Source organism: Pteropus vampyrus, unplaced genomic scaffold (assembly GCF_000151845.1).
Source record: "Pteropus vampyrus isolate Shadow unplaced genomic scaffold, Pvam_2.0 Scaffold146, whole genome shotgun sequence".
Taxonomy (NCBI): domain Eukaryota; kingdom Metazoa; phylum Chordata; class Mammalia; order Chiroptera; family Pteropodidae; genus Pteropus; species Pteropus vampyrus.
Window position 1 is genome coordinate 1,969,411 of NW_011888927.1, and position 16,854 is coordinate 1,986,264.

At 36.7% G+C, this 16,854-nt stretch overlaps 1 protein-coding gene across 1 annotated transcript in view; it reads right to left on the reverse strand.

Moving 5' to 3' along the window:
* Nucleotides 1-16,756, reverse strand: part of SGO2 (shugoshin 2) — a 33,057-nt gene extending 16,301 nt beyond the window's left edge. The window contains exons 1-5 of the mRNA XM_011369204.2: nt 16,597-16,756; nt 9,993-10,127; nt 7,996-8,171; nt 7,060-7,137; nt 1,600-1,685 (exon numbers count right to left, since the gene is read on the reverse strand). Coding sequence (XP_011367506.1) covers nt 1,600-1,685; nt 7,060-7,137; nt 7,996-8,171; nt 9,993-10,125 — 473 coding nt within the window. The 5' untranslated portion in view covers nt 10,126-10,127; nt 16,597-16,756. The remainder of the gene's footprint in view (nt 1-1,599; nt 1,686-7,059; nt 7,138-7,995; nt 8,172-9,992; nt 10,128-16,596) is intronic.
* Between the last annotated feature and the right edge of the window lie 98 nt (nt 16,757-16,854).

The following is a 16,854-nucleotide window of genomic DNA, read 5'->3' on the forward strand; positions in this document are numbered from 1 at the left end:
ATGAAAAAAAGAAATTACGATCCTTCCCTCACATTATACCCCAAATTCTAGGGAGACTGAAGATCTAAATGTGAAAAGGAAAATAATAAAGCTTTTAAAAGACAACACAGAAGAGCATCTCTAACCTTCCGATTAGTAAAGATTTTTCTTAAAAAGACACACAAAGTAGTAACTGTAAGGGGAAGGGGAGAATTAATAGATACAGCTATGTACATATATGTCAGATTTTAAAAAGAACTTCATTATATGAAGTGCAATGCAAAACTAGGCAAAATTAATTAATGATGTTAGAAGTCAAGATATTCATCCCTGAATGGGTGGTGAGCAGTCACTAGAAAGGGATACCAGTAATGTATTTAGGGTACTAGTAATGTTTTGTTGCTTGGTCTGGATATTGGTTACACCACAGTGTTCACTTGTGAAAATTCACCACACTCTAAAGATTTTTGCACTTTTCTAATGTATATTATACTTCAAACAAAAGTCTACTTGAAAAATACAATGAAACTTTATAGAGGGCAAGTTGACACTTGATTCATATGTTTATATGAAACAATGCATACATAATGACAGCCATGATATTCTTGAAAAAGAACTAAGTAAAGGAATTAGAAAACAACAAAATGTACTATTTTGAAACTACAGTAATTAAAATGTACTGGTGCAATGTGGTGCTAGCATAGCATAATAGGCAAAATAATGCAACAAATTAGAAAGAATAGAGAGTGACAGTAGATACAAGAATTTTTTACTATGGTACAAATAACATTTCAATATATTTGTGAATTTACTTGTGCACTTAAATAAAAGCAATAAATCTATAAGTTATATAACAGAAAGAACACGTATGAAAAAACAAGTGGATTTTGGTCAATACTATGAATTCACTGAGTCATTTTGCCTCTCTGGACCTCACATACTGTCTTTAAAATGACAGGTTTGAAATGGGGTGTTTACTATGACTTATAATCAAATTAATTAAGAAATGAGAATTTTGGTCAGGGAAATAACAATGAAGAAATTAATTTTAAAGCTTAGGGCAGTCTGCAACATAACAAAGGTATCAGGTTTATCCAGCAGAAAACATGAGGCTAGTAGTGACCTGTGGATAAAGAAGGAAAAGAACTAAAGAGTAGCAGGATACTAAAGATGAACTTGGTTATCGAATGAAGGTAAGTTACCTTGAAGCCCTGGAGATATAACCTGTAGCAAGATATTACAAACGTTCTCATTCCTACCAAGTATGAAGCTATAGGTTGATGAAACCCAAACATTGTATAACACACACAAATAATTACTGTTATATAAAAATCTAAATACTATAAACCAGCGTAATTCAAACTCATGTAACTAAAGGTCCATCTGTGCCTCCTTCTTCTCTAAAGTCTATGGGAAAGTTTTATGTTTCAAAATATAAAACTTAATATTATTATATTACATCTTTAATTTCTTTTACTGGTACAATGCTAACAAGTATTTCATTATTTATTTTTAAGTGTTTCTCTATGTTTCAAGGAAGTGAACCAAATAAAAACATTCCAAGCCCAACTTAGGTAGAAGTGTGCAAGTTAATATTTAACTAAGTTTTGAAGTGATTACCTTGCAAATGGAAGACGCATAGACTTGCACTGTTTACTAACCCGTTTCTTCTTGCTAGCTGGCAGTAGAAAGGGACTCTGATGGAACTATTTTTGAAAAGGATAAAGAAAATGAACAGAAATTTTAATCCCATTAAATATGTTTCTTATTAAAGTGCTAAATTATACAAGGATAGCAACAGTAATAAAAAAAAATTCTTACGTTAGTCTTCAATAGTTCAATGAGAATAATGTGACGACAGGCTAAACACAGGTCCAAAGATAATCACCACTATTTTTGGTATACGACCTCCCAAACTTTCTCTGAGGCATACGAATAAATAACACGTGTAACCCACACATACACCACATCTCTACATATTCCGTGTTTTCAATCCACTGTTGGACAGAAGGCCTACTTAACTGACGTGTAGATTGACTGTGCGAGGGTAGGTACCCCTAACCCCTGCACTCCATGTTGTTCAAAGGTCAGCTATATATGCAATACACTAATGTCTACATGTGATATATTATTGGATTCTATGATATATATTTTTAAGTAGTCTTTTAAAATTCAAAGTTTGTGTAATTTTAATATATCTTTTAAATTTTGTTTATAGTTGCTAAATTTTCTCACATTTTCTAAACATGTTTAATTATTTAAAAAAGACTACAAAATTAGGCAACATACAACCATGTTTTCCTATTACAGTGCTAACATGCAATAGAAACAAGGGTATGGCCAAATTGACAAGCTAATTCTAAAATTAATATGAAAATGAAAAGGTTCTAGAATAGCTAAAACAACTTTGAAAAGGAAGAACAAAGTTGGAGGACTATTGTAATCGAGACAATATAGTATTAGCATAAAAACAGATAAATAGATCAACAAAATAGAGCAGAGTTCCAGAAATAAATCCATATATTTGCTCAATTAATTTTTGACGAAGGTGCAATAGTCAAATGGGGAGCCTAGATTTCCACACGCACCAGGCTATAATAAGGAAACTCTTCTCCAAACCAGGGGTACTATCAGAAAAGGCCAAGGGGAGAGCTGGGACAGCCGGTGGTAACAAGCCCGCAGCAGTATCAGTGAAGAACACAGGGGACTCTAGACTTCCATTCTAACTTGGTAGTACAAGAAGCCCCTCTCCCTCTCCTCTGGGGGTGACAAAAGAGGTCTAGCAGAAAGCCAGGATTTTCACTATCCTTTAAAGGTAAAACTTCCCCCTTCAATTTCCCTCCAATCATGGTGTTAACAGAGGCTACAAAAGTCATGAGGCACATGAGGGTGGTGTCAGCCTGACCTCCCAGCCTTATCCATCATTTAGGAGACACCCCTCACCACCAGTGTGTCAACAAAGGCTGAGTGGGGAACCTAAACTTTGATCCCCGCTTGGCGGTACATGGCTCTTCCCTTTATCACAGGCACAGTGTCAGAGGAAACCTGCTAAAACAGAAGTTTAAATAAGATCTGGAGTCTCCTAATATAATACCTAAAATATTCACAATATAATAAAAAATAACTCATCACACCAAGAATTAGGAAAATCAAGTTTGAGTGTAAAAAGACAATCAACAGACACCAACATCAAGATGATATAGATGTTGGAATTCTCAAACAATGATTTTAATGCAACTATCATAAAATGCCTCAATAAGCAATTACTAACATGCTTAAAACAACAACAAAAAATCTCAGCAAAGAAAAAAAGTCTCAGCAAATAAATAGAAGATGTAAAGAAAAATGAAATGAAAACTTAAAACTAAAAAATAACTAAAATAAAACATTAAAAACTCAATAGCAAAATAGAAAGGACAGAGGGGGAAAATAACCTGTGAACTTGAAGACAGAGCAATAGAAAGTACCCAAATCTGAACAAGAGAGAAGAGACTGAAAAAAAGTTACCACAGGATCAGGAATTTGTGAGACTATAACAAAAGGTACAGCAGTCATGTCATCAGAGTCCCAGAAGGCAAGGAGAAAGACTTGGACAGGGCTGAAAAAGTTTTGGAGAAATAATGGCTAAAAAATGCCCCAAATCTGGCAAAGGAAATTAATCTGTATATTCAAGCTGAGTGAACCCTATAATGGATAAACTCCAAGAAATCTATGCCAAGACACAGCATAGTGATCAAACTTCTCAAAACTAAAGACAAAGACAAAAATCTTGAGAGCAATGTGAGAGAAATAACACATTACCTACAGTTAAGAATGAAAAATAAATGAAATAAGCTTCTGACTCAAAGTTAGAAAGGTAACAATAAACCACAGAAAAGCAGAAGGACTTACTACTAAAGATAAAAGCAATAATTAATAAGTTTGAAAGACCAAAATAGTAAAACTCAAAATTAAATCCAAAAGATGGCTCTTTTAGAAAAGAAAAAGAAAAACCACAACCACCTAATTTAGTAGGGGTGGGAGGGAACAGGGGAAAGCTCAAATACACAAAACTAATCAACTGGGAAAATACAACACAGACAAAATTAAAAGAGTAACAGACTACACTGGTCAACACTAGGCAAATCATTTTGAAAACAGGGATGAATCAGTATCTTTCTAAGAAAATAAAATTGAATAAAACCAACCACAAAAGGGAGAAAGAAAATCTCCTAATTACTTAAGTTTAAGTTAACAAAGAACAATGACCCCCAACCAAGAAAGACCCAGTTCCAGACAGTTTTACAGGAGAATTCTATGAAACTTTTAAAGAAGAAATAATTCTAATACTATATCATTTTTCTAGAGCATCGGAAAACATCCAAATTCTTTTTATGAGTTTAATGTATGTAACATTTTTATCAGTGCCTAAAGATTGTATAAAAAGAAAACTTCAAAGAAACCTCAGTTATGAATAGCAATAACAAATTCCTAAACAAAATCCTAGCAAAAAGACTTCAGCAGCACATTAAAGAATAATAAATCATTTCTGAAGTTTATTCCAGAATTGCAAAATTAGGAAAGCTACTAAAATAAGTCATATTAATAAACCTATAAAGAAAGACTGTATGATCATCACCGCAGGTGCTAAAAAGGAATTTTGCAATAAAGGTAAAGAGGAAAATGAGATAGTAGCTGGGGGTGGGAGCCGTAAGTGGAGTATGAGGTTTTCTTTTCTTTTTTTTTGGAAGATGGGAGACAATATTTTTGCATCCTAAGCCAACAGCAAAAGACAACCCAAGTGTCCAACAGCAGAAGACTAGTTAGATAGATTAGAAGTCCACTCTAGATCTATCCTGAGCAAGGCTAAAAAAAAAAAAAAAATGGAGAGATAGTCAAGATACGTTACATAAAAAAAAAGAAAGCATAGAACAGTTGGTATAGTATGTTATCTTTGGTGTAAGAAAGAAAATTAAGAAAACATTCATATATTTTTGTTTTAATACAAAGAAACAAATGAAAGCAGTTACGTGTATGAGGTGTGGGAAAAAGAGAATGGAGAAGTAGCCAGAGGCAGAACAAAGCATGTGTGAGACATCATTCTATACTTTTTAATACTGTTCCAATATTAGGACCACTCTATTACCCATTGTCTTCCCCATCCTCAACTAAAAAGAAAATTTCAAAACTTGATATGCAAAAGTTAGTCTGTTAAGTAATTAGAAGTCCAAGAAAGTGAACACCGAAGTAGTATGCTGTCCCTTCACCCTTCAGCTACTTCATCTACTGACCCTGTTTTTTATTTTTCCTATATTCAGATGCTGATCTCAGCCCTCTTCAATTTCTCCAAAGAGAACCATACAAAAAGCATCTCAGAGCAATGTTGACTTTAATAATAATTTTTTAAAGAGTTCAACAAGAAAAGGGGATTTATATCACATAACTCACAACGAACATCTGAGCAATGTTTTTTAGGGCTACCTGATCTCTGAAGTTCCTTGAAGTTGGATGACATGACCCTCCCCCTTGTCCACATCTTGCCAATTAGCTTCTTTCTCTCCAAGTCAGTTCCTATAGTGACTCTGCATTCCCCGCCACGATATCTGATTCTAGTCTTAGTAATTTATTCAAGGCAATTCAATTCAGCTCTGCAAGCTGAGCAGCAAAACAAAGCCCCCTCCCTGACTCAGCTATCTACCCACAAAGTGAAAAGCATCTCTTCCTCAGAGAGTGCTAACTGTATACGGCATACCTCTACAGACTGGTTGTCCTAGGAATCAAATTTATAATGCTAGTAACTAAACCTCCTGAAAAAATTATTCCACAGGGACATTTACACAAATTCTTTCTTCATCCAAATGTGGATTAAGTTAGACAACAAAGTACCTATTCTTTGCCTAGCTTTTATAAAAATTCTGACAAAGGAGCTAAACATTGACCACACAGGTTGAAAGAGTTCATATCTTCTTACCACAATGACTATGCATTTAAGAGACTTATAAATGACTTTTAAAAGTTTTTAAAAGGAAAATTTGCAGAAAATTGGGAAAATATATATACAATAAAAAAAGTAATGATAGCTAACATTTATTGCACTGTGAGGACACATGCTAGCCACATTAAACTCTTACACTAACTCTTTGTAGATATACTGCCATTATCCATACCATGTAGATGAAGCCACTGAGGTTCAAAGAGATTAAGGCCAAGGTCACATAACCAGGAAGTAGCAGAGCTTGGATCTAAATATAGACAATCTCATTTAAAAAGCCATCCTCTGAAGCACTAAACTGCTTCTAGAATCTATCAAGAAATTTATCTACACTTGGAACTTCACTAACCTTTCTTCACTTTCCGTATCATACATATTTTACCTTCTCATTAGTTATTCCTTCGACAATTTGTTTTCCTATTTAGATAACTGAGATAATTTCACTAATATTTGGTCCTTACTTCCTGATTTTTCTATTGATTTTATTTTGCTCATGCTAGATTATAACTTCTTAACTATTGTGAATATTTTATCTGCCATCTGCTTAATTTTCGCAGTCTTCAATTCAATTTACCTTTTATTGTCATGATTTTTAGCCTAAAAATTTTTTTTGAGAAAATCCATCGATAGCTTCCTTTATGGTTTCTATCTTTATTTCTAGGCACAGAAAGGCCTTTCCTACCTAATGTGAATTAATTCATAATTTCTTCTCATTTTATATAATTCCTATTTTACATTTAAATCCATCTAGAATTTATTTTAGAGAATGATATAAAGTAGGATCTGCCTCTATTTTTTTCCTCAGTTTTCCTATTGTATCCATCTTTTTCTAATAATATGAATTCTTTCCTGATTTGAAATACCTTTCTACTAATGTATCTTATGTTTTTCAGTCTGTTTTGGGGCCATTATGTTCCCCTGAGTTGTCTAATTCTGTTACTTGTAATCAAAACCTAATTTTTATATAAAAATTTCAATAACCAGTTAATATTATCATCATTCCTTTGCACAAAGTTTAAGATATGAATCTCTCACTTTGATGCTACTTAACCAATCTCAATTATTCTCAGTAATGCTAAAAAATTATACTACTTACAAATTCTACTTACCTCAGAAAGAGTGCTCATTTCAATTGCAGTTATCATGTTATTGTTCATGAGTGCTTCTATTTCTATAAGCTTCTTATTCTATATGTGTAAAAAAAAAGACCTCTTTTTAATCAAGATTTGAAGTTTATTATATCATAAATTTATGAATACCATCAGTTGAGAAGTCTTAGAAAATAACTGAGATAACACTGGGCTAAAAATTGAGATCACATTGAGCTAAAAAGGTGCAATACTGTATAGTTCAAATAGACACTCAGATAGACAAATATATACCCACATTTTGAATACTTTTTTTCATTTTTGAATGCTTTTGAACTATCAATTATAAATTTTCTTATAAACATTTTTGTACCTTCTTATAATAACATTAGATGGCAAGTGAACATAGCTTGTCAGCCACAGGGCTTTTACCCTGAACTACAGTAGGTCGTTTTTCTATTTTTAAATTAATTTCTACTCATTTGAGAGTTAGAGGTATAGTCGCAGCCTAGCTAATCATTGGCTCTTATTGCTCTGTCCATGGACAGAGTTGGGAATTGAAAGGAAATGCAACTACTACAATCTTTGATCTAGTTGGCTTGCAGGCAGTGAAATGCTTGGGATTAAAGGAAAATACGAATACTCTGGGAACTCCCTTCTTTTCAATTCACTGGAGGAATTACGCCCGACTTGTTAAAATGTATTAATGCACCAAGCTTTGCTTATGATAAGCAATCAAATGTTGATCAAAATATTATACTGTTTTGCAGAGCCACAAGTACACATTTAGAATGTAGATTTAAGACACCTATTTTATTACGGTTTTCCCACATAGCACACCCTTACAATATTTTTTATAATAATTAGAGATTCAAAAAACATTTTTAGAACTTCTATAACAATATAGTTAAGATTTTAGTTGTAATTTAGAATTCAAGCACATTATAGTTTCCATACCAAATTATTTAGCTTTAGGCGAAGAAATGTGTTCTCAAAATTCAGTTTCTCCACTTCTTTTTGCAGTAACATCTTTTCAGTTGTAATTCTTCGAGAATTCTCTTTCTCTCTACTAAGAGCCTGAGCTAATGCCCTGTTGTTGTGCTTTAAAGATATTTTGAAAATAGAAGAATTGTCTGTAAAAAAATTTTAATGGTTAATATTAAACATATACCTTAACAAATTTTCCTATTCCTTAATAAAACTATTTTAGACAAAATGTATTTCACTTTATAAGTTTTAATTGAAGGTTGGAAAAGAAGAGAATGACAATACATAGTTTTGAAAAAAATGTACTTAGAGTTTGGAAATGAAGAAATAAAAGCTAGATAGAAGATGATGAATAAAAGACACGTGAGGAATGCATAATGTCTGTGAATACAGAGTTAGGAATAAGAGGACTCAAGTAAAAAGACACAGCATTCTAGATAATTAGATCAGTCACAAAAATTAAATCTTAATACCTGTTGCCCTACTTTCCTTTCTACCCTGGACTAGGAGGTAGAATGGAGAAGCTGGTCTTGCAGCTCTAACTGGAGATGCCCCACAGGAATTAGGGTAGACAATCTGAAAAACTTAAAGCCAGTTTCTGTGGCTCCAAAACTGAACAAATTAGCTAATGCCCCTACAGACCATCTTTCAAGATGGTGAGTGAAAGGGAGCATACTCACTATGATGTTGGATAGATCATCTAAACCCTGTACGATATTCTATCTTCATTCTCAATATCCTACCTCTTATATGTAGGCATCTATTAAAATCTAAACCTGACCCCTTCTCTCTACAAGCACTATGTAAACATAATTTAAATTAGAAATGCTTTTCTGTTGTTAGGAAAGAAATTTAATTGTGGATTCTTTGGTAAAGCTCATCTTAAATATAGTGTGTTCCCTTTGAACACTTAGAGCATACTCTTATTTTCATAATTTTAATTTATATGCCACTATTTAATAACGTATCCCACTGAATAAAAATATAGTATATGTAAAATGTTTATAAAAGTAATAATGTTTTTTAAATACTCAGAGAAAGTCTGGCATCTAAAAATCAATTTCTAAAAAAGTACTTTATCTTTGGCACACAGAAAGTAGTTTCAGACAGCGAACCACCTTTCACATAGCAAATGGAGAGAGACTAGAACCAGTTTAAGACTTACAGAAGGTAAAAAATAATAACATTTTCCTGTTGCATTCCTCAAACTCAGTATATTCTTTCCTAACAGTGAGAATGCAATGGTTCTGCCAAAGAGAACAGGAAATAGCCACTATAGGAGGTGGTCTAATACACCACATGGCCCTCAAGACCTGAGTAGGAGCAACATTATAATTTAAAGATACTCAGAAGGTTCAGTTATTTCACAACGTACACAGTCACCCTTCCCAGGTACTATATTAGCAGGAAATCTCTCCTGCTCCTGCTAAGATAGGTATGAACCAGTAAGATAATTTTCCAAAGTAATGAAAATTTATCTTGGAGAGTTTTTCCCCTTCCCTCCACCTCCCTTCCTTCTGACATCTTAGCTCCAGAATCCGTGAAACCCATCTCTAAAGTGCTTAGTGTCCTCATAAGGAGCTCTGGCCATATAAAATCACCCACTACAGCACCTTGTCTGGGCCAACCACCTCTAGATCATCCATCATTCAATTGCTACAGCATGCCAGAACAATTTGCCACTTTTTTTAACCTCTTTTCTAGGAATGTCACATTGGTAGGATAGGAGGTAGCTGCCTTAGGCTATACCAGCCTCACTGCTGAAAACTGAGCTGTCACAGCTGAGGGTAAATAATCATAACCATTCAACAGGAGTTAAAGGAGATAGGAAGAACAGAGTGGAAAAAAACTATCAGTTAACAAAAACAGTCATTGTCTATACGTGATAAAATAAAGTACCAAATACTCTACTAATTCTCCAGGGAAAAGTAATAATGTGAGTATACTTTAAAACTAATGGTGCTTACTTATTATTTTTGTTTTGATTTTTGAAGCAAGAGAAACATTCAATTTAGCAGTCCTTGAAATTCTTTTGTCTTTCACATGTCTCTTAATTCCTGAGGTAAAAAGTGAGCCAGTTTCTGTCACTGGGTACTCCATCACTGAAGAAAGAGAGAGAGAGAAAGAGAGAAAGAAATAAATCAATCACAGTACTGATTAATAAAAGAAAAAGGTTCACTGAAACATTCTAAAAAGTAACAATCATAACTTAAGTGATATAATTTGTTTGTACATAAGTGTTTACAAAACCTGTTGTATAAAATCTGAAAAGCATGAATATAATCAAAATTGGTTTTAAAGTGAATCCAAAAAAGTTCAATGACTTTGTTTTTTCATTTAAATATATATTGTTACATCTACATGCCAAGAGCTAGGCTAGACTGGGGACAGAAAACAAGATATGACTGTATAGAAATGCATAATCCAATATGGGTACAGGCACTATATTGATACAATGTAAAAAGTGTAACCTCAGAGATATGCACAGAAGAGATATATCTAATCTTATTTGTTGGGGATGGGGGGCAGTAGGCAGAAAATCTTAAACTTGTCTATTTGTCTATTAGACCTTAAAATCTAATAATGGAAATGAGAAGATAATCATATTACAATATGACAAGAATAATTAATATAATACACAATGCATAGAAAGCGATAACTCTGTCTGGGCTGGGGAAAAGAATCAGAAAAGGTTTTACTTAGAAAGTACAGTTGATGTTAAGCCATGTACTTGGACAAGACCAACTTCCCAAGCCCCTATCCCTTCCCCAAGGCTCCTTACCTCCATCTGCAAAGATCTAGAAGAAACCTTGTCACCTGCACCTGCCCCTGCCTAATCCCCAGTACTCAACTTCTCCACTACTATCTACCTTTAATCCGCAGGACTAACCTCACTATACTCTTTACATCAGTCACAAGAATCTCCAGCCTCTCAGGTCATCCTTATCTCCCTCACCCTAATCCCCCTTCAGCTCTGCACATCCCTCATTTGGTCCTGTGGTAGGCTGAAAAATGACCCCCCAAAGAGATCCTAATCCATGTCATTCTAAACCTAAAATGAAAAAAGGGTCTTTACAGATGTGATTGAGGAGCTTGTGATGGGGAGATTATCCTGGATTATCTAGGTAGGCCCCCAAATGCCATCATTGGTGTCCTTACAGAAAAGAGGCAGGGATTGGATTGACATGGGCAGCAGGCAAGGACTGCTGACAGCTACCAGAAACTGAAAAAGTCAAGGAATGGATTCTCCCCTAGAGCCTCCAGAGGTACGGCAGCCCTTCAGACACCTTGATTTCAGCTCAGTGATACTGAGTTTGAACTTTTGGCCTCCAGAACTATGAGAAAATAAATTTTGTTTATTTTAAGCCACCCAGTTTGTGGTAATTGTTTACAGCAGCCTCAGGAAATTAATACAGTCTCCATATATCACCCTTGCCCAACTTGTGAAGTCCTTACAATCCATCATCATCAAAACCTCTTCCCTAAACATTCCCTTAATCTTCCCCAACCAGCCTCTCCCGGGAGGATGTGGATGGATTCTTCTAAAGTCCTGTCAGGCAATAACCTTTATTCTTCCCATCGCTCTCCTGACAGATGCCACCACATTCATGCTTGCAGACAAGTATCCTCCAGCTTGAATATGTCTTTTGGCTCTATTACCCCTTACCCTTCAGTGCTATTGTCAACTGCCAACTCCTGGATCGCTCCTCTTTATAAATTGGTAATTTCATATCCCGGCTCACTGTTACTCTCTGAGAACACTAAAGCAATCTGTAGAGGCCTCTGTCAAAATTCCCATCACAATTACCTACCCATTATCATCTGTTATTTGTGCATTTGTCTTTTCTCATATTATTATGGGTGAATTATCTATCTTTCTAAGGCCAAGCTTGCCTTACTTACATAGAGGTCAGTGTATTGGATCTCATGCCTTCCTGCCTCCTCAGAGGCATAACTCCAACAATTCTTTCCTCTAAATCACCAGTTGTTTCCTTCTCCACTAAATCAATCTCATCAATATACAGAAATACTCCTTCATCATAAAAAACCCTCTCTCCTTCCTACTTCAGCCTCAAACTACCACTTCATTTTTTTCATGGTCCTTTTACAGCAAAACTCCTTGAAAGAACTGTCTAAAATCACAGTTTCCAATTCTTTCACTTAAACTTTGACTACTCCAAAACTGCTTTGCCGAGGTTTCTAATGACTTCCATACTGCTAAATCTGATAATGGTCCATTCTCAGTCCTTACCTAACTTGATCTGTAAGTAGCATTTAACATGGTTAATTTCTCCTTCCTCTTCAAAAACTACCTATCCTTGGCTTCCAGAACACCAGACTCCTGAGTTTTTTTCTCCCTAACTCGCTGTTCCTTCTTGTCTCTTTTACAGATTCTTCCAGCCTATAATAGGTTATCTCCATGGATCGCTTCAGTTTATCTACACTCACTTCTTTGGTGAGTTCACAGTCATGGTAAAAATATTACCTAGCCAAGAACTCAAAAATTTATGTCCTCACTTTGGATGTCTTTCCTGAACTTCCCTGGATTCATATAGTTGTCTACTCACAATTCTACTTGGATGACAAAAACAAGTATATCGAACTTATACAGCCCAAACCTGCTTCACTCACAGGGCCGTCCTCATTTCAGTTAATGCAACTCCATCCTTTCAGTTGCCCTGGCCCCAAATGTCACATCTCAATCTACCTTTACAATATATTTAGGATCTGACCACTTTTCAGTACCTCCACTGCTACCAGCTTAGCCCAACAGACTAACATGTCTCACCTGAATTACTGCAATAGCCTCTTATCCCCCTACTCCCACTCCTGCCCTCACTACAGTATATTTATTGGCCTATACAATCTAAAACTCTTCAATGGTTCCCATTTCTCTCAGTCAAATCCAAAATCCTTACAACGGTCTAGAAGTCCCTCCACCAACTCTTTTTCTTCCCATTTCTCTAATTTGAACTCTTTCTCTCCCCTAGCCCCTTCCTTTCAGGACACACTGGCCACCAAGATCTCACTACTCCTGGCATACATCAGGCACTCTTCAGCCTCAAGTCCTTTGTTGGTTATCCTCTCTATAGAGAAAACTCTTCTTCTAGGTACATAAATGGCTCATTCATTCTCCTTCAAGTCTCTGTTCAAATGTCACCTTCTCAGTGAGACCTTTCAAAACTATAGCTCCTCCCCCAGTATGTCTGATAGTTCTTACCCTTCTTTATTTTTTTCCATAGCATTTAAATCATTATTTTATATACTAGGGAATTTACTTATTGTCTGTCTTCCCCAACTAGAATTTATGTTTCACATGTCACGGATTTTTGTCTTTTTTAGTCATTGACATATTGCCCAACTCAGAACAGTGACTGGCAAATAACATCACCATAGCGAATATTTTTTAAATGAATAAATAAGTCTTAAAAATGAAGACTTTGTTAAGTATCAAGATTAGCAAGGGTATTCCAGAACGAAGGAATGGCATGTGTAAATGCATGAAAATAGACATTTAAGAAAATACAAGTGTTCTCTTGATGCTAGATTGTCACTACTCTATTTCTGTTTCCCTTTACAGCAAAACTCCTTTAAAGAGTTGTCTATACTTGCTGTCTCTAAATCATTCCTTTCCATTCTCTCTTGATCCACTCCAATCAAGTTTTTGCTCTCCTCCTACCATACACAAATTGATAAAGTCACTAAATTGCTGTTGCTAAATCAAATACAGTAGTCAAGGTCCATTTCTCATTTTACTTGCTCTGTAAGCAGTACTTAATATCAGATCCTTCTCTCCTTGAAATACTTTCTTCAGCTGGCTTCCAAAACACCATATTCTTCTGGGTTTTCTCCTTCCTCATTAACCACTTCTAAGTTTCTTCTGCTGCTTATCTTTCAGCTCTCTTTCCTGTTACTATTGGAGTGTCTCAGATCTCAGTCTTTGGGTCTCATCTATTTTCTATTTACATATACTCCCTTGGGGCTATCATTCAGTATCCTGGCTTTTAATTCTAAATGCTGATGACTTGTAAATTTATATTCCCAATCAACTCCAGACTTATTCATCCAAATGCCTCCTCCTCATCTCCAATTTGGATATCTAATCTGAATCTCAAATTTAACATGCCCTAACCTCCCCCCCACAAACCTGTTCCACTATTTCCTCTCCATCTCACTTATGGAACTCTATCCTTCTAGTTGCTCAGGTCAGAAATCTCTTCCCTCACATCCCACATCTACTCTATCATCATTCATGCTGGTCTGACTTTCACAACAGAGCCATATGGTTTACTTATCGTTATTTCTACTGCCACCACTCTGATCCAAGTTGCCATTCTCTCTCATGTACATCATTGCTACTGCTACCTAAATGGTGTCCTTGCTTCTACCTTCTCATCTACTATCTAGTCTCAACCCAGTAACTGAGGGTTTTAACCCTTTTAAAACTTAAGTAAATTCATGTTACTCTTGTGTTAAAAACCCTCCAGTGCCTTTCCATCTCACTCAAGAGTCGAGTCGTAATCCTTGCAATGGCCTATATGGTACACAATTTGATACTTCTCCCCTTCCCCAATTCTCCATCAGCACCTATCTGACCTCTTCACTACTCCCTTTTACTCAATAAGCCCTAGCCACACTGGCCAGCTTGGTATGCTCCCACTGCAGAACCTTTGTATTCCATTTTTTCCTTTGTAGCAACTCTTCCTTCAAATAATCACATGGTTTGCTAACTTCAAGTCTTTGCTTAAATGTCACTTTCTTAGTGAGCTTTCCCAGACCAAAGTATTTAAAATTGCACACCTGACTCTATTTCACTTTTCCTCTATTGACTTAGTGTGTAACATAAAATTACATAATTTTCTTATTTAATTTATTGTCTATCTTCTTCTACTAAAATGTAAGTTCTGTGAGGGCATAGATTTTTGTCAAATGTTTGTTTCTGTACCCTCAGTGCCTAGAAGAATACCTCACACATAGCAGGTACTGAATAAACATTTGTTGAAGAAATGGCAATGGATAAATGGAATAAATTTTAAATAGTAAAAATAGCCCAATATTGGAATGAGTCTCCTTTGAAAGTGTTGAGCAGATGTTGAGAAATATCAAGCAAATAATGGTAAGATGACTTTAAAAGAAATTTCTACAATAGGGAAGAAATTGAAGTAGGAATTTTCCAACACTAATGTTGAATGCTTCTTCTAAAAGTTTTGCCTAAGAGAAACTTTAAGTAAAATCAAAGATCACTATCTATTCTGCAGGTAGTAGGACAAAGGCACACACAGAAACTCCATGCAAACTGTTGCATCTCACACATCTGAAAGAGATCCTACCATAGAAATCTAGTCCATTTCTAAAAAATCCAGTCAAGATCAAATCTCACTTTACTAATTAGGAAACCACAGCTAAACAACCCTCCCCAATAAGTGGTTCTTAGTTCCCTAACTTAATAAATGGCACTATCAACCACCCACCCAAATGCTCATGCCAGAAATCAGAGAGCCTTCCTTAACACTGTCCTGTCACCCCTCCACATTAACAACGTGACCAAGTAACACTTTAGGAGCCAAAGCCAGGCCCTTGGACCACCATTCCTGAGTGGCTTACCATAACTGAGGTATTATAAATAGTGGTTGGATTGTGTTGGAGTCCCACTTCCAATATTTAATAGCTATGTGATCTTAACATCTCGTCGTAGGGAATAAATGAGCCAATGTATAGGCAGAGCCTAGTACTGAATCTGGCACATAGTCAACATTCACTAACATTATTATTACTATGCAGCTCTTTTCTGGCCAGCATCTCGCCTATCTTTAAATCAGTGAGGGCGGGAGTGGAAGCAGGGGGATAAGAGGCTATTGCAGTAATTCAGGTGAGACACTTTAGTCCGTTGGGCTAAACTGGTAGCAGTAGAGGTACTGAGAAGTGGTCAGATCCTAAATATATTGTAAAGGTAGATTGGGATGTGAGATTTGGGTCCAATTTTCCTGAACTGGATCCCTCATCTAGAAAAATCATCGTCCCTATTCTCTACCAAAATACTTCCTATACATCGAGACCTAGTTCGAGTTCCAAGTTCTTCCCAGTCTCCCATCTCCCGTTCACCTTCGACCAGACTCGCTCCTAAAGGAGCGCTCCAGAGAGGGCTCCTTCAAGAACTTGGGTAAGCAGTCTCTAACGTTCATTCAGCAGATACTTATTGAGCGCTCACAACGGGCTAGATATTGTTCTAAAATTAGGGAGTAGAGCGGTCACAAAGACAGAAATCCCTTCTCCAAAGGAGCCGACCTTCTAACTGGCGGCTCGTCCCCGTCATCCGGCCGGATGTTCAGACACCCGGGATAAGAGAGAGCGCCTTGAGCGCAAACCAGGTACTACAACAACAAGGCCCTCGGAGCGGGCGGTGGGGCCGCGGTTCCGGATACCTGAAGGCGGAGGGTGGGCGTGACCGCCGGTCGCGCGGGGCTCCGCCGACCGAAGGCTCGGGAGGGGAGAGCCGAAAAATTCAGCCCGGGAAAGGCACGGATCCCGCCAGACAGGGGGTGGCCATGCCAAATGTTACAGATCGCTTACCGCTTTTTCAGCTTGCGGGGCACCACCATCCAGCTTCCGAAGATCGCCGCCGGTGGCCGAGCCTCGGGTTTAAACTCCGCAGCCGTTGGCGGTTGCCACATCAGCCAATCAGGTCCCGAGAAGACGGGCGAGCTGCTGCCAGGAAGTGGAAGATGGAAGGGGAGGGACCTTGCGACGGACGGGAGGGGGCGTGGCCAGGAGAGCTACGCTGACGCAGCCTGGAGGAAAGGGGCGCGGGGCGGAGTAGGGGCTATTAGT